Source organism: Apodemus sylvaticus, chromosome 11, assembly GCF_947179515.1.
Source record: "Apodemus sylvaticus chromosome 11, mApoSyl1.1, whole genome shotgun sequence".
NCBI classification, from domain to species: Eukaryota; Metazoa; Chordata; class Mammalia; order Rodentia; family Muridae; genus Apodemus; species Apodemus sylvaticus.
In genome coordinates this window covers 19728569-19754253 of record NC_067482.1, presented here as the reverse complement: position 1 = coordinate 19754253, position 25685 = coordinate 19728569, and the positions used below count along the sequence as shown (strand labels likewise).

At 40.3% G+C, this 25685-nt stretch overlaps 1 protein-coding gene across 1 annotated transcript in view; it reads right to left on the bottom strand.

The window, feature by feature from the left end:
- The window catches only part of Adamts3 (ADAM metallopeptidase with thrombospondin type 1 motif 3), a 218505-nt gene that overhangs the window by 99278 nt on the left and 93542 nt on the right, over nt 1-25685 (bottom strand). Inside the window, exon 4 of the mRNA XM_052198959.1 lies at nt 390-546. Within this exon, the coding sequence (XP_052054919.1) occupies nt 390-546 (157 nt within the window). The remainder of the gene's footprint in view (nt 1-389; nt 547-25685) is intronic.

The window sequence follows — 25685 nt, the reverse complement described above, 5'->3', positions numbered from 1 at the left end:
AATTCTTCTGTTGATATCAACTTGTGCCCTGGCTTCACTACATCAAACAAAATTAGAAAAACTTCACATGTCATAACTTTTACATTTCCAATCCATTTAACAAAAATGATTATCTCTCTGTCTATCTATCCTATGCCCAACAGACTTTAAACAAGGCTTAAAGATTATAGATTTAAGGAATGATAAAAACAACCCATATAGCAATCAAAAGAACTTCATTGGCACGTGTTCTTTTGAAATGTGGAAGTGGAATGGATGTTTAATCATCAAGTTCCTCTTTCTTTTTACAAGTTGGAGGAATTTTATATCAGGGATTATCACATGTCAGTACACTTCATGATTTACTTTAAAAGTTGTCCTGTAAAACTATGTTTAGAGACGATGCCTACCCCTGTAGTAGACGTCTTCAGACGCATCTCTGGGAGCCGGCTCCACTGCTGATCTCTTGTAGACAATGTGAATCCTTCCCTTTTCTTCATCCATCTGCTTCCCTCTCTCCAAAGGTTCAATGAAATATTCTTCATTTTCACTCTTTATCATTCCAGCCTAAAGAAAGCACAAAATGTGTTCATTTTAAAATTAAGTATCATTTTTCAGTTCACAAGTACATCCTTTTAAATGGCAATAACGTAAATCATGAGAATAATTTTTAAATTATAAATTAAAGGCAGTTAAATTATCCTAGGCATTTTTATACATTAGTAATCCATAGATTATGATGACACTACGCACAAATACACACACACACACACACACACACACACACACATATATATATATATATATATATATATATATATATACATAGAAAATTCATATTGGGGTTGGTAAGATGACTCAGAAGTTATGGGCATTTACTGATCTTCTGCAGAGTGCCCAGATTTGGTCTAAGTCCCTACATGGTGGTTGATGGCCCCTTGTAACTCCAGTTCCACAGGGCAGAATGCCATCTTCTGGTGTTCAGGAGCCTGTGTACACATATATGGCACAAATATATACACTCAGGCACACTCAGTCACACATAAAACTTTACAAAATTATTCCAGGAATGAAAAATCCATAAGAGGTTAAAAAAATACCAAGTTTAAGCAGCATAGAAATAAAATCACATGATACACACATTTGACCAAAAAGAGTATATCCTATTTGGTATTTCTCACCGGAAGAATCTTATATGACACAAGAACTCAAAAAATTCCCTGATTTTCCCTGAAAACAGTGTGGATCCTTTATGAGGCAAGCTATATTACTTCTGCAACTCATTTTCATCTCCTCCTTGGTCGTTACTACCCACCAAATCATGAAGTAAACAAATTCTGTTCCTTCATAAGGACTGGGGCTTAGGGATTTGCTATAACATCATAATAGAGAGGAAATGCACACGTGACCTGTAATGTGGATGGGAAGGAAATGTGAGTCTGAACTTCCATTAATTTAAATACAATTTAATGGAAACATTATCCTAAAGTACTGTTTAAAAAAAACACCAGAGAAAATAAATTGCCAAAGACATGCCTCATCCACCCTCAAGATTCAATCTAGCAAAGCAAAACATACAAGTCTAAAGGGATTCAGGAAGTTTGTTACCAAAAGTCCAGCAACATGGTTGATGAGCGTGCAATCAAATTAGGATACTGCCCCTTTCATAACCTCACTGAACACAAGAAAATAACGTCAAAGGCCTAACTACCTTTATTTTGAGATCATAATATAATTACATTATTTCCCCTTCCCTTTCCTCCCTACAAATCCACTCATATGCTCCTCTTTACTCTTTTTGTCAGATGAATGGCCTTTACATTTCTTGTTGTTATATACATATAGATAGTCCTCATCCCTCATCAAGAAAACATCTCTTTGCAACAGACTAAAACAGTTAGAGAAAGCCACACCAATCAATGCAGCTCTGTGGAGCCCAATGCCAATGGACACATCTACAAAACACACCTGCATCAAAGTTTCCATTGAAGAGCAGGCAGAAAGGTTCAAAGAGCCAGAAGATCACGGGGTTTGCTGTAAGATTGTTCCTCCCGAAAATACTGGAAACTGATGACTTCTAAATCCAAATTATCAAATGCATACTTCTGTAGACTCACGTGAGCATACACCACAATAAACTATTCACAGCATCTCAGTTTCAAGTAGCACAGAGGGCAAAACTGTTCTCTAAAATAATCACATTTTTTTTTTTTGGTTTTTTTGGATTTGGTTTTTTGGAGACAGGATTTCTCTGTATAGCCCTGGCTGTCCTGGAACTCACTCTGTAGACCAGGCTGGCCTTGAACTCAGAAATCCGCCTGCCTCTGCCTCCCAGAGTGCTGGGATTACAGGCGTGCGCCACCACTGCTGGCAATAATCACATTCTTTTGGACAAATGATGATGGCCTGACCATGAAAAGGCTCCCCAGGTGTTTCCTTAAGGCAGTTCACGCCTCCTAGAAGGGGTCTGTGACCCCAAAAGTCACTCTCCCAGGTCGAGATTGACACTGACTCTGACACTCTGCGAGTCTGTTCAATGAGCAATGGAAAACCCAGTCAGGAGGCTGCCCTAGTCCCAGCATTCACAGTTTCTCTACTTCCACGCAGGGTAGAGTTACATGGGGTCACAGCCAACGGTGAGAAAGAGAGCCAGAAAACGCGTCACCTGGCTCTGTGCCCAGGCAGCAGAGACAGATTTTGATGAGCAGATGGGGGTGGCAGGCAACTTCAGATGAACTAATGTCACTTCTTCGCTTGCGTTTCCATTGCTTCCCTTCCCTTACAATGACACCCACTACCACAGTCCTGGAGTCTTTCTCTGTCTGAAAGGACTCTCAAGGAACCGTCGTACTGTTGTTAAAGCGGAGGTGCTGTTACTCTTCGGAAGCCCCCTCTACACATGCACAATGCCTTTGAATATTCTCTGTTTCGTGAAAAAAAATACACGTTAGCTCCTTAAAAGTGATTTTCTTATACCTTCACTCCACAGAAATTTGGCACCCCATATTCTGACTCATAGCAATGTTGCTTCTGCTGTTTTTCTCTCTTATGACTCTTATTGCAAATTATCACAGTTGTACTTCTATACTATGACGATGTATTATTCTTTCTCCTCTGCAAGCTTGTCCACTCCCAAAGCAGCCGTTGTCTATCTTAATTAGCCTTTTAATCCTTAAGCACTGGCACAGCATCTGGCACACATTTTGCATTCAGTTTTTATAATGAACAACTATATAAATAAACTCTAGAGATAAAGGCATAAATCATTGTTCCAGCTGTGTGATGGAGGCCAAACGCACACAAGAATAACTTCACTTCACAGGGGAACTATTTGGAGGCTGCAGTCCATCACTGCCCTCCCTCCACGCTTCCATGGATCATCATGGTGAGGAGAGTATGTGGTGAAGAAGATTCTCCGTCTCGTAGAAGAGCACCAGGGTAGAGCAAACTGCAAGTGGACAGAGGATGACGCAGCCTCCAGAGACAATCCCAGCTACCCTCTTCCTCCCAGGAGACACCACCTGCCACAGTTCCTTTATCTGTCAGGGATCTGTCCAGACTTCAAAGTCACCCATGGGTTGAGGCAATCACTTAGTTAAAGCCCTCATAATCCAACTGCTTCCAAAAATGCCAAATGGATCAAGGACCTACACATAAAGCCAGACACTCTGAAGCTAACAGAAAAGAAACTGGGGAAGACCCTTGAGGACATCGGTACAGGGAGAAAGTTTCTGAACAGAACACCAATAGTGTATGCTCTAAGATCAAGAATTGACAAATGGGACCTCATAAAATTACAAAGTTTCTGTAAGGCAAAGGACACCATCAAGAGGACAAATCGGCAACCAACAAATTGGGAAAAGATCTTCACCAACCCTACATCACATAGAGGGCTAATATCTAATATATACAAAGAACTCAAGAAGTTAGACCCCAGAAAACCAAATAACCCTATTAAAAATGGGGTACAGAGTTAAACAAAGAATTTTCACCTGAAGAACTTCAGATGGCGGAGAAACATCTTAAAAAATGCTCAACTTCATTAGTCATCAGGGAAATGCAAATCAAAACAACCCTGAGATTTCACCTTACACCAGTCAGAATGGCTAATATTAAAAATTCAGGAGACAGCAGGTGTTGGCAAGGATGTGGAGAAAGAGGAACACTCCTCCACTGCTGGTGGGGTTGCAAATTGGAACAACCACTCTGGAAATCAGTCTGGCGGTTCCTCAGAAAACCAGGCAAGTCACTTCTGGAGGATCCTGCTATATCATTCCTGGGCATATACCCAGAAGATTCCCCAGCATGTAATAAGGATACATGTTCCACTATGTTCATAGCAGCCCTATTTATAATAGCCAGAAGCTGGAAAGAACCCAGGTGTCCCTCAACAGAAGAATGGATGCAAAAAATGTGGTATATACACACAATGGAGTACTATTCAGTCATTAGAAACATGAATTCATGAAATTCTTAGGCAAATGAATGGAGCTGGAAACATCATACTAAGTGAGGTAACCCAGTCTCAAAAGATCAATCATGGTATGCACTCACTAATAAGTGGATATTAACCTAGAAAACTGGAATACCCCAAACATAATCCACACATCAAATGAGGTACAAGAAGAATGGAGGGGGCGGCAACTGCAGCGGCGCAGATGGCAGTGCAGCAGTGGCTGGTCCAGCTGAAGGGCCATCAGCAGTGGAACCAAGGCGACACAGGGTCCAGTTAGGCCCTGCGCCCACGACCACTGACCTTCGCTGACCAGCCGGGCTACAAGCAGCTGCAGTTTTGCGGTGCCTTTTGCTGCACGGAAGCCACTTCAGAACTCAGTCAGGAGAGGCTCACCTCCATCTTGGTTTCGGACTCTAGAGAGATCGGACAGACTGAGGTACACAAACATAACCCAAGGCCAACACCGCGGGGGTCTGAGCCCGACGGGCATTGGCCTGCACCCAGGCCCTGGGCTGTTCGGGGGGCCATCGGGGTGCCAACCCAGCCAGGAGGTTTTTTGTGGCCTGAGCACGCCACCATTTTGCCTACAGGACAACAGAGAGCTCTGGCGGGCAGAGCCGTAACAGGCAAAGCCTGAGGCTAACAAAGCAGGGGTCTAGGCACCAAAAGGCCCAGGACTGACCCCAAGAACTGGGCGGCTTGGTGGGCCATCTGTGAGTCAACCCGCCCAGGAGGTTGTTAGCCCAGCAGACTCTCCCAGCGCTTTCAGGGAGCGCGAGCATTCACGCCCACCATCCTGGTCACCTGGCAGACCCAATTAACAGTCATAGCCCTAGGGGAACTTTGCTCTGACCTTGGCCTCCCAGGCTTTTGCCTGGACTCAGGGCCTGGTCGGCCAGGCTAACCTTGTGTGCGCCAGCCCGGTTGGGGGATCGGCTGCCCAGCAGAGTGATCAGAACACAGGGGAGGTCCCAGCAGCATACACTGTCTGCGCTCCCTGAGGGTGCCCATGGGCTCCATCTGGTCCACAGACACAATCTGGGGCAAGGCCTCATGCGGGAGCCCTCAGCTCAACTCTTTCTGCTTCCGGATCCAGATCAGCCTGGGTGGCGGCACCACATCTCCAGATCAGCCTGGGTGGCGGCACCACATCTCCAGGTCCTGCAAGAGGCTAGAGGGGCTTCCGGGCGGCCAGCTGGGAGAAGTCGGTGTGCTCCCATGAATCCAGCAGGCCCCATCAGGAGCCTTTGGGTGCCTGCTTCGGGATCTGAACAGCCTGGGCAACAACACCCTGTCTACAGGCAGTGCAGGAGGTAAGCTGTGCACCAGAGGCCAACTGGGAAGGGGCAGCTTGCACTGGTGAGTCCAGCACTGACAAGACAAATTAATACCAGTGCGAACTAGATGGCAAAAGGCAAACGCAGGAACGTCACTAACAGAAATCAAGGCAATATGGCAACATCTGAACCCAATTCTCCTCTATCAACATGTCCTGGATACCCCATCACACCAGTAAAACAAGATGTGGATTTAAAATCACTGGTCATGATGCTGGTACAAGAACACATGAAGGACATACTTAAAGAAATTGAGGAGAAAATGGATCAAAAGTTAGAAGCCCTTGCAAGAGAAACACAAAAATCATTGAAAGAAATCCAGGAGAATACAAAAGCCAACAATGAGGAAACGCAAAAAACACTTAAAGAAATACAGAAGAACTTTGGCCGACAGGCTGAGGTCATGAAAGAGGAAACACAAAAATCTCTTAAAGAATTACAGGAAAGCACAAACAAACAAGTGAAGGAGCTAAGCAAAACCATCCAGGATCTAAAATCAGAAGTAGAAACAACTAAGAAAACGCAAAGGGAGACAACTTTGGAGATAGAAAGCCTTGGGAAGAAATCAGGGGACAGAGATGCAAATATCAACAACAGAATACAAGAGATAGAAGAAAGAATCTCAGATGCTGAAGATTCCATAGAAACCATGGACTCAACAGTTAAAGAAAATGCAAAATGCAAAAAGCTTGTAACCCAAAATATCCAGGAAATCCAGGACACAAGGAGAAGACCAAACCTAAGGATTATAGGCATAGATGAGAGTGAAGATTTACAACTTAAAGGGCCAGCAAATATCTTCAATAAAATTATGGAAGAAAACTTCCCTAACCTAAAGAGAGAGATGCCCATGAATATACAAGAAGCCTACAGAACTCCAAACAGACGGGACCAGAACAGAAATACTTCCCGTCACATAATAATCAAAACACCAAATGTTCTAAACAAAGAAAGAATATTTATGGCAGTAAGAGAAAAAGGCCAAGTAACATATAAAGGAAGACCTAGCAGAATCACAGCCGACTTTTCACCTGAGACTATGAAGGCTACAAGGTCCTGGGCAGATCTCATGCAGACTCTAAGAGAACACAAATGCCAGCCAAAACTACTATATCCAGCAAAACTCTCAATCACTGTAGATGGAGAAACTAAGATATTTCATGACAAAACCAAGTTTACCCAATATCTATCCACAAACCCAGCCCTACAAAGGATAATAGGAGGAAAACACCAATACAAGGAGGGAAACTTCACCCTGGAAAAAGCAAGAGAGTAACCTTTCATCAAACCCAAAAGAAGTTAAGTAATCAAATTTAAAAAATAACGTCAAAAATGATAGGAAGTAACAAACTATTCCTTAATATCTCTTAACATCAATGGACTTAATGCCCCAATAAAAAGACACAGACTAACTGACTGGATACGTAAACAGGACCCTACATTTTGCTGCTTACAGGAAACACACCTCAGGGTCAAAGACAAACACTACCTTAGAGTAAAAGGCTGGAAGACAATTTTACAAGCAAATGGTCTCAGGAAACAAGCTGGAGTAGCCATTTTAATATCAGATAAAATTGACTTTCAACCCAAAGTCATCAAAAGAGACTCTGAGGGACACTTCTTGCTGGTCAAAGGAAAAATACAACAAGAAGAACACTCAATCCTGAACATCTATGCTCCAAATGCAAGGGCATCCTCTTTCGTAAAAGAAACTTTATTAAAACTCAAAGCACACATTGCACCTAACACAATAATTGTGGGTGACTTCAACACTGCACTTTCCTCAATGAACCGATCAGGAAAACAGAAACAAAACAGGGACACAATGAAACTAATTAAAGCTTTAGACCAATTAGATTTAACTGATGTATATAGAACATTCTATCCTAAAACAAAACAATATACCTTTTTCTCAGCACCTCATGGCACCTTCTCCAAAATCGACCATATAATTGGTCGCAAGACAGACCTCCAAATATAAGAAGATCGAACTAATCCCATGCCTCCTATCAGATCACTATGGACTAAAAGTGCTCTTCAATAGCAACAAAAATAACAGAAAACCCACATACACGTGGAAACTGAACAATATTCTACTCAATGATACCTTGGTCAAGGAAGAAATAAAGAAAGAAATTAAAGACTTTTTAGAACACAATGAAAATGAAAACACAACATACCCAAATCTATGGGACACAATGAAAGCAGTGCTAAGAGGAAAACTCAGAGCCCTGAGTGCCTCCAAAAAGAAAATGGAGAGAGTATACATTACCAGCTTAATGACACACCTGAAAGCCCTGGAACAAAAAGAAGCTATTTCACCCAGGAGGAGTAGAAGGCAGGAAATCATCAAACTCAGGGCTGAAATCAATCAAGTAGAAACAAAGAGAACCATACAAAAAATCAACAAAACCAGGAGCTGGTTCTTTGAGAAAATCAACAAGATAGATAAACCCTTAGCCAGACTGACCAAAGGGCACAGAGAAAGTATCCAAATTAACAAACTTAGAAATGAAAAGGGAGATATAACAACGGAAACTGAGGAAATCCAAAAAATCATCAGATCCTACTACAAGAGACTGTACTCAACACAACTGGAGAATCTGGAAGAAATGGACAATTTCCTTGACAGATACCAAATACCAAAATTAAATCAGGACCAACTAGACCATCTAAACAGTCCCATAAAGCCTAAAGAAATAGAAGGAGTCATAGAAAGTCTTCCAAACAAAAAAAGCACAGGACCAGATGGTTTCAGTGCAGAATTCTATCAGACCTTCAAAGAAGACTTAAGACCAATACTCTTCAAACTATTCCACAAAATAGAAACAGAAGGAACACTACCCAATTCCTTCTACGAAGCCACAATTACGCTGATACCAAAAACACACAAAGATCCAACAAAGAAAGAGAACTTCAGACCAATTTCCCTTATGAACATCGATGCAAAAATACTCAATAAAATTCTTGCCAACCGAATCCAAGAACACATCAAAACGATCATCCACCATGATCAAGTAGGCTTTATCCCGGGAATGCAGGGTTGGTTCAATATACGGAAATCCATCAATGCAATCCACTACATAAACAAACTCAAAGAACAAAACCACATGGTCATTTCATTGGATGCTGAAAAAGCATTTGACAAAATTCAGCATCCTTTCATGCTTAAAGTCTTGGAGAGAACAGGAATTCAAGGCCCATACCTAAACATAGTAAAAGCAATATACAGCAAACCGGTAGCCAGCATCAAACTAAATGGAGAGAGACTTGAAGCAATCTCACTAAAATCAGGGACCAGACAAGGCTGCCCCCTTTCTCCTTATCTTTTTAATATTGTACTTGAGGTACTAGCTTGGGCAATTTGACAACATAAGGAGGTCAAAGGGATACAAATTGGAAAAGAAGAAGTCAAACTATCATTATTTGCAGACGACATAATAGTCTACCTGAATGACCCAAAAAACTCCACTAGAGAACTCCTACAGCTGATAAACAACTTCAGCAAAGTGGCAGGTTATAAAATCAACACAAGCAAATCAGTGGCCTTCCTATACTCAAAGGATAAACAGGCTGAGAAAGAAATTAGGGAAATGACCCCCTTCGCAATAGCCACAAACAGTATAAAGTATCTTGGGGTGACTCTTACCAAACATGTGAAAGATCTGTATGACAAGAACTTCAAGACTCTGAAGAAGGAAATGGAAGAAGACCTCAAAAAATGGGAAAACCTCCCATGCTCATGGATAGATAGAATCAATATAGTTAAAATGGCCATTTTGCCAAAAGCAATATACAGATTCAATGCAATACCCATCAAAATCCCAACTCAATTCTTCATAGAGTTAGAAAGAGCAATTATCAAATTCATCTGGAACAACAAAAAACCCAGGATAGTAGGTAAAACTATTCTCAGCAACAAAAGAAAATCGGGGGGAATCAGTATCCCTGACCTCAAGTAACACTACAGAGCAATAGTGTTAAAAACTGCATGGTATTGGTACAGTGACAGGCAGGAGGATCAATGGAACAGGATTGAAGATTGAGAAATGAACCCACACACCTATGGCCACTTGATCCTCGACAAAGAGGCTGAAAACATCCAATGGAAAAAAGATAGACTTTTCAACAAATGGTGCTGGTTCAACTGGAGGTCAGCATGCAGAAGAAAGCGAATTGATCCATCCTTGTCTCCTTGTACTAAGCTCAAATCCAAATGGATCAAGGACCTCCACATAAAGCCAGACACTCTGAAGCTAATAGAAAAGAAACTGGGGAAGACCCTTGAGGACATTGGTACAGGGAGAAAGTTTCTGAACAGAACACCAATAGCGTATGCTCTAAGGGCAAGAATTGACAAATGGGACCTCATAAAATTACAAAGTTTCTGTAAGGCAAAGGACACCATCAAGAGGACAAATCGGCATCCAACAAATTGGGAAAAGATCTTCACCAATCCTACATCAGATAGAGGGCTAATATCCAATATATATAAAGAACTCAAGAAGTTAGACTCCAGAAAACCGAACAACCCTATTAAAAAATGGGGTACAGAGTTAAGCAAGGAATTCTCACCTTAAGAAATTTGGATGGCGGAGAAGCATCTTAAAAAATGCTCAACTTCATTAATCATTAGGGAAATGCAAATCAAAACAACCCTAAGATTTCATCTTACACCAGTCAGAATGGCTAAGATTAAAAATTCAGGAGACAGCAGGTGTTGGAGAGGGTGTGGAGAAAGAGGAAAAGTCCTCCACTGCTGGTGGGGTTGCAAATTGGTACAACCACTCTGGAAAGCAGACTGGCGGTTCCTCCGAAAACTGGGCACCTCACTTCCAGAAGATCCTGCTATACCACTCCTGGGCATATACCCAGAGGATTCCCCACCATGTAATAAGGATACATGCTCTACAATGTTCATAGCAGCCCTATTTATAATTGCCAGATGCTGGAAAGAACCCAGGTATCCCTCAACAGAAGAGTGGATGCAAAAAATGTGGTATATCTACACAATGGAGTACTATTCAGCCATTAGAAACAATGAATTCATGAAATTCTTAGGCAAATGGATGGAGCTAGAGAACATCATACTAAGTGAGGTAACCCAGACTCAAAAGGTGAATCATGGTATGCACTCACTAATAAGTGGATATTAACCTAGAAAACTGGAATACCCAAAACATAACCCACACATCAAATGAGGTACAAGAAGAAAGGAGGAGTGGCCCCTTGTTCTGGAAAGACTCAGTGAAGCAGTATTCGGCAAAACCAGAACGGGGAAGTGGGAAAGGGTGGGTGGGAGGACAGGGGGAGAGAGGGGGCTTGAGGGACTTTCAGGGAGTGTGGGGAGGCTAGAAAAGGGGAAATCATTTGAAATGTAAATAAATTATATCGAATAAAAAACATTTAAAAAAAAAAAAAAAAGAAGAAGGGAGGTGTGGCCCCTTGTTCTGGAAAGACTCAGTGTAGCAGTATAGGGCAAAACCAGAACAGGGAAGTAGGAAGGGGTGGATGGGAGAACAGGAGGAGGGAAGGGGGCTTATGGGACTTTCAGGGAGTGGGGGGCCAGAAAAGGGGAAATCATTTGAAATGTAAATAAAAAAATAAATAAAAGAAAAAAAAGAAAAAAAAAAAAAAAGAAAATGCCATCAGATACCTGGAGGTGCTCGTCACCAATCTCCTGGACATTTATCAATCCAGTCACATCGACAAGCAGGACTGCCCATTATAGGGGATGTAGAATTTTTATAGGTTTACGGTAGTTTTCAAAAGATGGGAGAACTGGTATGCTAGAGGCACAGGAAACTGTATCGGAGCTGACACATCTCTTCTCCTCATTCAGACTGGTACCCACAGATCCTTCAACCTCCTTCTATGATCCTGTTCCCTCCATGTTCATGACTCAAACTTGTCATAGGCTCTATCTTCTTACTCTGCCCTAGGGCTTCCACTCCAACCTCACAGACTCCCTGCCAATCCCCAAACACCACAGGTGGGCACGATCTCTCTTTATGGCCCTGGCACTAGCTCTGCACTTTGAATCACCCCCCCTCGCGAATCCATCCATTTTAAGTCCTAGAGTGTGAGCTCTCGGGTCGGCATGTTCTAGCTTCCTATCTGGAGTGTGAGCTCTCAGGTCGGCATGTTCTAGCTTCCTATCTGGAGTGTGAGCTCTAGGGTCGGCATGTTCTAGCTTCCTATCTGGAGTGTGAGCTCTCGGGTCGGCATGTTCTAGCTTCCTATCTGGAGTGTGAGCTCTCGGGTCGGCATGTTCTAGCTTCCTATCTGGAGTGTGAGCTCTCAGGTCGGCATGTTCTAGCTTCCTAGCTTCCTATCTGCTCTTCACAGGGCAGCCAGCATCTCTTTGCTGCTCCACCGTGGAGTCTGAACAGTCTACATAGTCAAGCATTTGATCGTCTTGGCCCTGCTTCCTGCTGCTCTCCTGTCCTATTACTCACTAGCCAGGAGCTTCTTTCCATCTGCTTTCTTTGCTCTGTGTCTCACACGCTTGGCTCAAACTATCTCATCCATAAGTATGTTTTAATGGAAAAAAATTGACAAGAAACAAAAAGGAGAATAAGGTATAACATAAGATTACTCCTAAATCTTGAGGTTGAGTGACTAAGAAATTATTCACAGAAACAGAAAAGCAAGCTGGGGAACAGGAATACCTACATACCTGAGATCCTAGCACATGTATAGTGGAGACAGAAGAGCTTGGAAAGGCTAAATGTAGGCAAAGTTGTTTTATCGGTGTTCTCCTGAGGTACTAGGGGTAATGGCTAACATTTAATGGAGAAATTCATGAGTGATTTTCAGAAATATAAGCATATCACATACAGTAAATAAATCTGTTGAAAAACTGAATGAGGAAAGTTTGCAAATACATTTAAGGTCAATAGAAGAAAACTTATAAAATTCTCAAAGAACCTTAAATTGGTATGAAGAAAAATCCCTAAAGCCTAAACTCTGGTCAGTGCCGTGCATGCCTAACGTTCTGGGTTTCTCTGTCTCTTCCCACTGCTCGCATGGTCCCTCTACAAAGGCTCTAGAATCCCTGGCAGGCCCTCCGGCAGACCTACATTAGCCCGCATTGGCTCACCATTCCTTTTCCCTACCAGTCATCCTGAAGTCTCTAGATGGCTCTCTGTGAGCCTTAGGTACACCAAGTTCCAGCTCTACACAAACTTTGCAACATTTGCTGTTTTATTATATCCCAGGGTAGCAGACCAAAGACTGGCTGGAGTAGATGGCTCATATTTAGGAATAGAAGGAGAAAACATTAACACAAATAGAACCAAACATTGTGGGGGGGAAAAGGTTAAAGGACTGGCAAGAAAGAGAGGAGGAAAACATGAAAGTAGAGTCTGAGTCCCAAGGAAGGAACTGCAGTGTACAAAGAATGGAGCCTGTGAGAAGCAACCTGGACAAACTGTGGTGTTTGACTAGAGTGGGAGGGGCTGGAAACACATTACAAAGAGCTACAGAGACAGCGGGTCATAAAATGGCATGTATTTTAAGGTCTAGAATATTCTTAGCTATTGTAGGTGGGTTCTGATGCACATCTTTGCACCGCACTATATTGATTTTTCTCCTTTGGTGGTGACACAAAACTGGAGGAACTATTTACAAAGGTGCCCATATTTTCAGGGGAGGGGTGAAACCTGCCCATGCATACTTAACCTAGAAAAAATTCCTCAGTGCTGATCATTAAGCACTGAAGACCTTTTACGTATGAACACATTTATTTACATAGGGAAGCACTCAAAAACATTTTTGGAAGCTCAAAGTTCACGTGTTGTCATGCCTTAACACTAATTACCTCACACTACTGTCAGCTCCCTGGTTCCTTTTGAATAAGATACACTTATGACATCCAAGAGTAAAATCCAATGTGTATAACATTTTAAAAGCCTAAACCACGGATGACATTACTAATACTCATAATCCTGACAGAAATGTACAACTTGAAAATTATAAACCTAAATGTTTTGGAAATGTCACACATAAGATTATATATGCTCCTGTGGGACTCTACTCAAACAATCAGTTTAATTCACCATTAATGCTATTTGTATAATGAGATTTTAGAAAACTGCTCCTTTCCCAAAGAACTCCATTTTGCCATTTCAATCCCATACAACAAAACAAAATATTTGCAATTTTTCTCAAGCTATTTTTATAAATTAAACATTTTTAAAAATAGTATTATATTTAACTAGTATTAACTAATGAAAAGTTTGTTTTGTTTGAATTCGAACATAGGTTCCTTGACAGCCCTTTGGAGGGGATAACAGAATCACGGATGCTAAGAAGCCCTATATCCCCTTCACATCTGGGTATCTCTTCCAGCTGTGTCACTCACTTCACATGGTGCCAAAAGTTCAGACTTGAGTCAGCAAGCTGCTTAGGAAAGAAACAGCCATCACCAGGGCCACACGCCTTTCTGACTGGGTGGAGTCTCACAGTCATACCTGACACTCAGCTCTAAACACTAGATCAGATAGTTTCCTCACTCGGTTACAACGTGAACGGAGGGTGTGGAGCACAGGGTGGCTCAGATGAGATAATGTCTATGAGTTTATTTTACAAACTATAAAGTTATACAAGAAATGTAAAACACAATTCTTTATAGGTCATAGTAATAAAAGCCAGTCACCAAGGAAAGATTAATTTGTACTTAGCTCAATTTATGATGAAAATCAGCCTGAAAGAGAGTTCTTAAAATTCAACCAAAAATCACTAGTCTCTCCTCAGAAATTCTGTGTCAGATATTCTAAAAACCTCACGTCCTGTTTTATTTACAACACAAGAATGCCGTTCTTTTGTTTTGTTAAAGCAGGGGTATGGAGCTATGAATTTTATCCAGGAATTTCATGAAGCCTGTCTTAAATACAATATGGATGTTGTTGAAACTAAATACCATTTCTGCCAAATTGGACACAGCAGTAAACTACTAGGGTATAGTCACACAGGCAGCGATAGGATGTGAATATCAAGAATAGCTCATGGGAAGGTGTGCTGATGATGTATATGGGAAGGGGTAAGACCAATACAACGTTCTACCAGGATACCATTAGAACAGTGCAGCAGCAGCAGGTTAACCCACGAAGGCTATATGAAGACACAGCACAGGGTTAAGAAGACACTGCATTCCTTCTTCAGTTATTGCAGTGCACAGCCAAATACTTTATCTGGTTCCTATTTTATCAGTACAATGGACAGTACTTGCTTGATCAAGATAACTTCTTAAGGTTTCCTGAATTTCAAGAGGTATTTCAATGATATCACCAAATCCCTACAGAAGATATAATGAAGACAGGGCAATGTAGATAGAAAGCGTAGTGTGACTTAGAAGGCTGCCTGTAAGCCCAAAGCAGGAGCCTCACTTAGAATACTTTCACACAGACATACAAACATATACACAGGCGCACACACACACACACACACACACACACACAGAGAGAGAGAGAGAGAGAGAGAGAGAGAGAGAGAGAGACAGAGAGAGACAGAGAGAGACAGAGAGAGACAGAGAGAGAGAAGAAGAAAAGTAGTAGTAGTAGTAGTAGAAGAAGAAGAAGAAGAAGAAGAAGAAGAAGAAGAAGAAGAAGAAAATCGTAGAATGCTGTCTTTATTTCAACAGCATCTAAAGAATCTTGAAAGTCCCTTTCAAGTTTATAAGATTGGAGTGTATTTGTAAAATCCCTTCTATGAAGGGAGTGAACAGGACTTAAAAAAAAAAAAATAGAAGAATCCATCCCAACCCGCAATACAATTACTGCTAAAACGAGGAGTCTGATGATCAGTGACTTTGAGAGATGACCGTTTCAGTTTCTTAATTAGGGAGCACAACCTCCAACTGATTCTCATCAAAATAAGTGCCACAAGAAATGAACGTCTGGAGGGAGCTTCGGAAGGCTGGAGGGCTTTCTGTATGGCTGGTCTAACTGCTCCGTTTCCCTTGTCTCCACCAGCAGCCTGTACTCACCACAGTTACACTGAACACAGCATGGCCTGTTTCCACTCAACCACATTATTCACATACTGACTCTGAGAAAGGACAGGACGTTTTAAAAGTCCCAGGAAGTCACTGTAATAAGTGTATTGGGTACTGAGGTATCTCCATGTTATAGTGTTTGCTGTGTGAGCACAGAAGGGGGAGAGTCATCCAGATATTGGAAACCCAAATCTCCTCTTGATAAAACTGAGTGGTTTTCCCTTATAATCGCTGTATTTTATGTAACATCAACTGTAAGAAAATTCAGAGGCAAATCTGAACCCTTCTTGCACCATGAATCAATCCCACAGAACTGACTTGGTCTGAGATGTAATTCTTGACTTTTTTTTTAAAAAAAATTGTTTAAGTTAGCATGGGTTTCATTATGGCCTTTTGTATAAGCATGTGTCATTTCCCTTTGTTCAGATACATTCCCTCGCCTGCTCCCCTCTTCTGAGGTCTGACTCTCTGATTGGTTCTGTACCCCTTTCAGTTTTCATTGTCTTATCATGTGACTGTATTTAAACTGAGTATTCTCTCTTAACTACTAGTTAAGAGAGACATGGTAATTAATTACTGAACCAAGTGTATAGCTGATATTTCATGTTGAAACTCTCAGATCATTACTTCACCTGAAAGGAGAAAGCTAATTTTCTAAAAACTTATAAATTATAGGATTAAATGTCAACACTATTTAGCACCATCCATTATTTCAAAGATATATGTGTTCCAGATGACACAAATTATCATTTTTTATAACTGTTAGCAAAATATGAGTCTGTAACCACAAATACTGGTTTGCTTTTTACTTCTGAATAATTCACACTCTACACTGGCCAATAATTGTAAAGTGTATAAGATATTATTGAGTGCTTGGCTCTATGACAGAGCAGCCTTCATCTATTTTCATGAAAGCGTGCACCCAAGTACTGTACCTCAGTAGTCATGAAGTAAAAGGCCAATGTTAACCCCAACAGGCCTCCCCCCTCTTTGCAAGGCACAAAGAGGGGCATAAAAGCCACAACATTGAATCAGTCGTCCACGCTACTTCCTCTCCATTTGACTGCTGCTAACCATTCATTTAGGTGGCTGAGAACAGACTGGGCCTTGTGTTGTTTTCTATTGCTGCTGTAACAAAGCCCAAAAGGTTGGAACCAGCACAGTCATGTTCTGTGTGAGTTCTGCGGATCAGAGCTCTAACTGGCAGTGGAGGGCTAGCAGAACCCACTCCGGCAGCCTTGGATGAGCTTGTTTGATCTCTCTACTCTATTCTCACGCCCACAACTCCACATTTCTTACCACCACTTCCCATTCTAATAGAACTGAAAATAGACAAAGAACTTACTTGACATGAGCAGAGGGCGAGAACTATCGCCACGGTCCCGCCTTCCTTGTCAAGGCTCTTGCCAAGCCTCTGCTGCTTGCCAACACAGACAGCTGTGGCAGCCCTGCATGGCTACAGCAGGAGCTGAGAAGCCCTTCCCCACCCCAGGCCAAATGAGATCCTAAGAAATTAGCCAGGAGTCTACCATAGCATCTTATACATGGTGAGGTGTGTCAAGAAAACCAACCTGGACTTTAAAGCTATAAAATACGGTAAGATAAGAAATGGAGGGAAGAACATGGGGAGGTAGGAGCTAAGGAAGAGGTAGAGGAGGTGGCAGTCATGGTAGCGGTACTGGTGGAAAACCCAACCCAATACTCTGCTAAGAGTTCAGATCAGCAAAAGGAAGCACAAGCACAGGAGGGAGAGACACGAGCTACTGAAGAGAGCTTCCTGCTTCTTTATATATATATTTTATTTCATTCAATATATTTTTTATTTACATTTCAAATGATTTCCCCTTTTCTGGCTCCCAACTCCCCGAAAGTCACATAAGCCCCCTTCCCTCCCCCTGTTCTCCCACCCACCCCTTCCCACTTCCCTGTTCTGGTTTTGCCTTATACTGCTACACTGAGTCTTTCCAGAACCAGGGGACACTCCTCCGTTCTTCTTGTACCTCATTTGATGTGTGGATTGTGTCTTGAGTATTCCAGTTTTCTAGGTTAATATCCACTTATTAGTGAGTACATACCATGATTCACCTTTTGAGTCTGGGTTACCTCACTTAGTATGATGTTCTCTAGCTCCATCCATTTGCCTAAGAATTTCATGAATTCATTGTTTCTAATGGCTGAATAGTACTCCATTGTGTAGATATACCACATTTTTTGCATCCACTCTTCTGTTGAGGGATACCTGGGTTCTTTCCAGCATCTGGCAATTATAAATAGGGCTGCTATGAACATAGTGGAGCATATATCCTTATTACATGCTGGGGAATCCTCTGGGTATATGCCCAGGAGTGGTATAGCAGGATCTTTCGGAAGTGATGTGCCTAGTTTTCTGAGGAACCGCCAGACTGATTTCCAGAGTGGTTGTACCAATTTACGACCCCACCAGCAGTGGAAGAGTGTTCCTCTTTCTCCACATCCTCGCCAACACCTGCTGTCTCCTGAGTTTTTAATCTTAGCCATTCTGACTGGTATAAGGTGAAATCTCAGGGTTGTTTTGATTTGCATTTCCCTGATGACTAATGAAGTTGAGCATTTTTTAAGATGTTTCTCCGCCATCCGAAGTTCTTCGGGTGAAAATTCTTTGTTTAACTCTGTACCCCATTTTTAATAGGGTTATTTGGTTTTCTGGGGTCTAACTTCTTGAGTTCTTTGTATATATTGGATATTAGCCCTCTATCTGATGTAGGGTTGGTGAAGATCTTTTCCCAATTTGTTGGTTGCCGATTTGCCCTTTTGATGGTGTCCTTTGCCTTACAGAAACTTTGCAATTTTATGAGGTCGCATTTGTCAATTCTTGATCTTAGAGCATAAGCTATTGGCATTCTGTTCAGGAACTTTCCCCCTGTACCGATGTCCTCAAGGGTCTTCCCCAGTTTCTTTTCTATTAGCTTCAGAGTGTCTGGCTTTATGTGGAGGTCCTTGATCCATTTGGAATTGACCTTAGTACAAGGAGACAAGGATGGATCAATTCGCATTTTTCTGTATGGTGACCTCCAATTGAACCAGCACCATTTGTTGAAAAGGCTATCTTTTTTCCATTGGATGTTTTCCACCCCTTTGTCGAGGATCAAGAGGCCATAGGTGTGTGGGTTCATTTCTGGATCTTCAATCCTGTTCCATTTATCCACCTCCCTGTCACTGTACCAATACCATGCAGTTTTTAACACTATTGTTCGGTAGTATTGCTTGAGGGATACTGATTCTCCCAGAATTTCAAAACCAAATTTATACAATATCTTTCTACAAACCCAGCTCTACAAAGAATAATAAGAGGAAAACTCCATTACAAGGAGGGAAATGACATCCTGGAAAAAGCAAGATAGTTACCTTCTTTCATCAAACCCAAAAGAAGATAACCACTCAAATATAAAAATAACATCGAAAATGACAGGAAGTAATAATCACTATTCCTTAATATCTCTTAATGTAAATGGACTCAACTCCCCAATAAAAAGACATAGACTAAAAGACTGGATAAGGAAACAGGACTCTACATTTTGCTGCATACAGGAAACACACCTCAATGTCAAAGACAAAAACTACCTTAGAATAAAAGGCTGGAAGACAATTTTACAAGCCAATGGTCTCAGGAAACGAGCCGGAGTAGCCATTCTAATATCAGATAAAATTGACGTTCAACCTAAAGGCATCAAAAGAGATATAGAAGGACACTTCTTGCTGGTCAAAGGAAAATCCACCAAGAAAAACTTTCAGTTCTGAACATCTATGCGCCAAATGCAAGGGCACCCTCCTTTGTAAAAGAAACTTTACTAAGCTCAAAGCACACATTGCACCTAACACAATAATTGTGGGTGACTTCAACACTCCACTCCCCTCAATGGATTGATCAGGAAAACAGAAAGTAAACAGGAGCTTCCTGCTTCTGCTGCACAAGAAACTCTGTACCTAAGTCACCATCTAATTTTAAGAAATAAGTATACATACATATATATATATATATATATATATACTTATATACTTATATACTTATATACTTATATATACTTTATTATATATCATATGCCATATATAATATATCATATTATATATTATACATCATATATTATATATTATACATCACATATTATATATCATACACCGTATATCATATATCATACATCATATATCATATATCGTATATCGTATATCGTATATTATTATATATTATTATATATTATATATTAGTATATCCATACATATATATTTAAAAGTCATTCTCATAACTGAATGTCCAAGTGAATTGTGCTCACTAGGGCATGTCAGGCCCACTCATGACTGTACAGTTACAAAGGACAGATGAAGTGATGAGCAGGAAGACTGTGGAGGGAACTGAAAAAAAATACCACAGGTTACGGTTATTTTCATTTCAGAAAGTTCTAAAAATCTTTAGTGAATTGGTTTTCATAAATATATAATACAACCTTTGAGATATAAAATACTCAAAGAAAATTATGACCCCTCTCACATGGAGAATGTGTGAATTATTCATTAAAAGCCATTTTCCTCAACTCTTTTGAGACAAAAAGTCTCCAAAATAGGCCTTAATTTAGATTGTTGAAGTCCCGAGTACATTAATTTTATTAATATAGATAATTTGATAAGCCATCAAGGTTCACTGTGATTGAATGTTCACAAAAAGAAGCCAAGCGTGGTGGCACACAAGTTTATCCTAGCACCTAGAAGGCAGAGGCAGGTGGATTTCTGAGTTTGAGCCTGGTCTACATAGCATTACATAGCATGTTCCATGTACATTACATGCACGGTGAGCCCATTTTTCAGTACTTGTGTAGTATGTGCACGCATGCAAGTGTGTGTGTGTGTGTGTTTGTGTGTGTGTTTGTGTAAGAGATTGGAGTCTTAGCTTGGTTGACCAAGAAATTAGGTTCTGGTCACAACTTTTCTAAAAATAAAAAAGTATGACTTCTAAAGTCATTTAAACCCCTTTTGGCTGTTTCACAATCTGAGAAAAATCATGAGGATTTGACAGGGTAATCTCTAAAATAGCTTCCAATTCAATTACTCTGTTATTCAAATTATATTCCAGTATTAAAGCTGCTAGGAAACACATGAATTTGAAAAACTGCCCCCTGCCAATATCCCAAGATCCACTTATTCCCATAATAAATAACTGAAATATGACTATAAGACTAATATAATTAACTCCTAAAGTAGGTCACAAACGTTAACATGCCAAAGAATTTAGGTCCCAACCTCAGAGCCGTTTCCGTGTTCCACACTCCAGCGTCTGATTCAGAAGGGCTGCGCTGGGCATCAGACATCTGCAATTTTAAGCAGTACTTCACATGTTGCAAACGGTGGTGGTCTGAAAATTACAGCTTGAGAAAAACTGCTTAAAAATCATATGCCAATCAAAATGAATTTTAGATGCATACTCTCCTAAATTTGGGGCCAGGAGTACAGCTCAGTGGTAGAGTGGCTGCCGTCCATACACCATTCCTGGCACCCCAAAAGATATAAAAACAAATCTGAAGATGACTCAAAGGAAATATAAATAAATGGAATCTATGAATTAAAGTCAAGGTAGTAGTTAAATATGTAATAGTTATCTACTAAATATATAAGACTAGGTGTATTTCTGAGGGGCTTAACTTTATAGAATGACTCAGTGTCTTAAATTAATAGCTAAAAGAAAAATATTAACAGTCGTATTTTAATGCAATGAGAAATTGTCTATCAACAGCTGTCATAGGAAATACAACGTTTTATAGATTCTAAGAAACAAAATAACTTAAAAAAACTTAAAATCCAGACTAATCTCAAGTTTTACTTCGAAACTATTTAAAATAACATTCAGGCACATACCAAAGCAAATTGCATGGTAGAACTTTATTAGCATATACTAAATATATCAAGTGAGCTTTGTCATGTCTTCAGATAAGTCGATATGGTACTATGTTTGTATTCACTCTTGGGACACATTCCAAAACGTATTGATGACAGATATTACTAATGAATAACCATCAAGCCTAGGGTTGAAATCTACAGTCCCTGTGTAAACACAATGGACCACGGTCATTGCTCCTGAAAGGACAAGCTAGACTGCAGTCAGCACTAGCAGGAAAATAGTTGTACATCTATTTGACAGTATAGAAGTTCCGTTGGTAAACAAGAAATCCTTCTGGATCAGAACTCCTCACACAACTTGCTATTTTCCTTCTGGTGAACCCCACACAATGGGGTCAATATAGTGTCAGTGAGTGTTTTCAAATATGTTAAAATACAAATCAATCACTTAGGGCTCTTTTCTGGGTGCAGATTCTGATTCATGGCCTAAATTTCTATATTTATTCTTAATTAACAAATTGGGTGTGTGGTATATGTTCTGGACACACACACACACACATACACACACACACATATACACACACACACAAGCTCAAGGGGGAACATCTGTATCTTTCTCCATAACCTTCCACCTTTTTGTTTTGAGACAGGCTTTCCCTAAATAGTGAACTTTTGCTTTGGCTATTCTGACTAGCCAGTGAGCTCCTATGATCCACCTGTCTCTGCTCCCCAACTCTGTACTCACAGGTACACTAGGCAATTTGGGAATTTATACTCAGGTTCTCTGGATTTTTATAACAAGTGCTTTTACCTACTAAGCCCCAGCTCTGAGATTAGATATTTCTGACAAATTCCAAAGTAATATAACAGAGTCTCACCTTAGGACAGCACCCTGAGGTAAGTACACCATTGGACATCTCCACCTGAGACTTTTGAGACATTCTGTTCCTGGAATGAAAACTACCAGGTTCTTGGCTTCTCCAGTGTGAGACAGAGTTCTTTGGACTACTTAGATCATACCATGTAAGCCAATTTAATGACTTGTCTTTAATATATGTAGTCATTATATCAGTTCTGTTCCTCTAGAAAACATTACACAGAAGTGTCAACATCTGAGTTTGAAATCCCAGGGATGGAGGCCACATCTTTAATCCAAGGAATCTTATATTGAAGTACATGGCTGACCAAGAGAATCCCATAAGCTCTCAAGACAGCTAGTCTGATGTTCACGACAGCAAACAATAAAGAAACCTTGTCATGGCATCTGATGTTGTCCTCATGTGCACAGTTCACATATACACTGAGGTGTATATGCAAACACATACACACACAAACACAGAGACACAGAGACATACAGACACACACACACACACACACAATGTGCCTATGAAGGTTAACAAATATATTAACTAATTGATTCTAACAACTTAATCAATGGTAATTCTTAAGTACTAAAAGCAACCAATAAAGTTGATGGAACTTCAGGACTAGCAGTGTTCTTGGACATCTTCGTAGCCCTCATGTGTCATTTTCTACAAATGGTACCAAAGATCAATAATGGAATTAATGAGTTTTTCCTTGTAAATTTTATACATAACCAGAGTATTGGGTTCATAACAAAAGAAAGTAATTACTATATGTAGTATTCCCCAGGTGCTTAAGAAAATCACTCTGGAATTAGATTATTTTAAGAAAAAGGAATGATAATTAAGAGTAATCTTCAAACACAAGTTCTACATTGAATCAGCACACACCCAAGTTGAAAGACTCTCGTTTCTTGTTCTTTCAATAAAACCCATATGAAACTAACAAATGACTAGTCCAAGCCCAGGATCAGTTTAACCAGAGTTGATCCTGATCATTACTGTCACTTCCTGATCAAGGGCCACCCTGTGCATGCAAGTCACAGGATTCAGCAGCAGAGGATATTTTCCTTTATCAGGCGCTCAGAATATATGCACAAAAACCAAACCTTAAATACTTAAATAGTCTCCCTTGGCTTCCTTTGGTCCTTAATTTGCCCTAGCTTTGTACCATCCATCTCATCTATCAAGTTTCTACTAGTATTCTTGTTTTGTGGTTCAACATTTATACATATGGTGGTGATCAGTCTTGATTGTTAATTTGTTTGGGTTTGAAATCAATGAAGAGAACTAGGTCCAAGGGATAATCAGCATTGTTTGCCTGCCCACTTTGGATTCCTGCTGCTTGAGTGCATTTATACCACTGCAATACTAGTATGAGACCTATTTTGTAAAGATCTATGGCTTCTCTATTAATGTCATTAACAACAATGCAACCTGGAACAGAAGACAAACAGAATCCTCTCTAAGCTCCCAACCATTAGGAGGTGATAGATAATGTCTCAATATTCATTTATATTAACACTCATGGCATGTTAACAGGAGAAATAACAAAACCACTATGCAGGGAAATAGATCCCTGTGGACACAGGAGAGCCCGCCTCTCAGGTTGGCCTGCCGCGAATGCCCAAAGATGCAAGCAAGCCAAGGTAAACCATAAGAATGCATCTTCTGATCTGCATTCTACTTTAAAAATCATGACATTAAATTCATGATCCATCTATCGGCCGACCAAAAGCCTAACGTCCAAACAGCTGTCATGCCCTCAGAGATCACAAGGTATCCTAACTCCTACCTATGCCCCAACTATAGAATATTCAATAGTAATAGACTGGTTTTGAAGCCAATGGGACATTATCAGCATACACCTAAGCACCCAAAGTAAAGGCTTGATATTATATTAGGTAAAGTCAAAATTAAGCTGTGTTTAATGTTTTGTGGTTTAGGACATTAGAATTAAGCCAATGTAACTTAATAAGTAGCCACAGAAGCATACTATTTTTTAAAAGAAAAGTAATACACAGCATCTCATTAAGTGTATTTTTCACAAAGTAAAATCAAAGGCTTACACTTACAGTAATTCATTGTCTTGTGCAACAACTAACAGTATTTAGTTTCCTGCAAAATAGTGTTATTCAAAAACTTTACTGAGTAAAAGTATATTAACTCTGCTTTCTGATGCTCAAGTGCCAAACCACATGTTTCCCCATCACTTTGGTTCCTTTCAACTGAAACTAGGTGTGACTAAGCCATTAGTCAAGTAACGCAGTCATCTGTTTCCACAATTTTCCTTCTTTGAGATGAAATATTACTTAAATGGTGTGTGTGTGTGTGTGTGTGTGTGTGTGACAGCAATCTCTAGTCTGATCTCTTAATTCCTAGAATCAAAAATATATTATTTATATTAAAATATATTAAGAAATTACCATTGTAACCAAATGTTTTTTTCTTTGTGTAACATACTCAAAATTATTAAGTTGGCAACAGACATACATTTCAAGTTCAAAACATTTTTCTTACCATCTTTCTCACAAAATTAAATGTGTACCTACAGTTGCTATGTTACCAGCATGATCTTTACCTTGGCATAGTAATATTGTTTAAATAAATCACTTTCTGCAAAGATGTTTGCCGAAACCTTAAAATATATTTCCAAAAGCAATAATCCCTACAAGAAAAAAAATATGCCTTTCATGTGCAGTCTTCCTGTTTGGGTTATATTTTAACTTGTGGGGTGTGTGTGTGTGTGTGTGTGTGTGTGTGTGTGTGTACACCAGAGGTTTACATCAGGTGTCTTCCTAAATTGTTCTCCAACTTACTGTTTAGACAAGGTCTGTCAGAGCACCTGGGCCTGACCAATTCAACTAGACTGGCTAGCGGACAAGCCCTGTGGGTCCTCTTGTGTCCATCTCTTCAGCTCTATAATTAGAGGCATGGGCTGCACCCTTTAGTCTTTCTTTGAGCACTTAGGTCCTCATATTTGCACAGTATGTGCTTTACCCATCGAGATATCTCCCCAGTCTACTTTTATTCTTCAATCGTCTACAAGTTCACTTTAAAAAAAAAAGCAGCAGTGAATTTGAAAGGAATATGTCCAGTAGGATCAATACAATTTCAGAACCCAGAATAATACTGAGAAGTTTCTCTACTTCAAATAAAACAATGCGAAATGTTGAACAAGGCAGTACTTT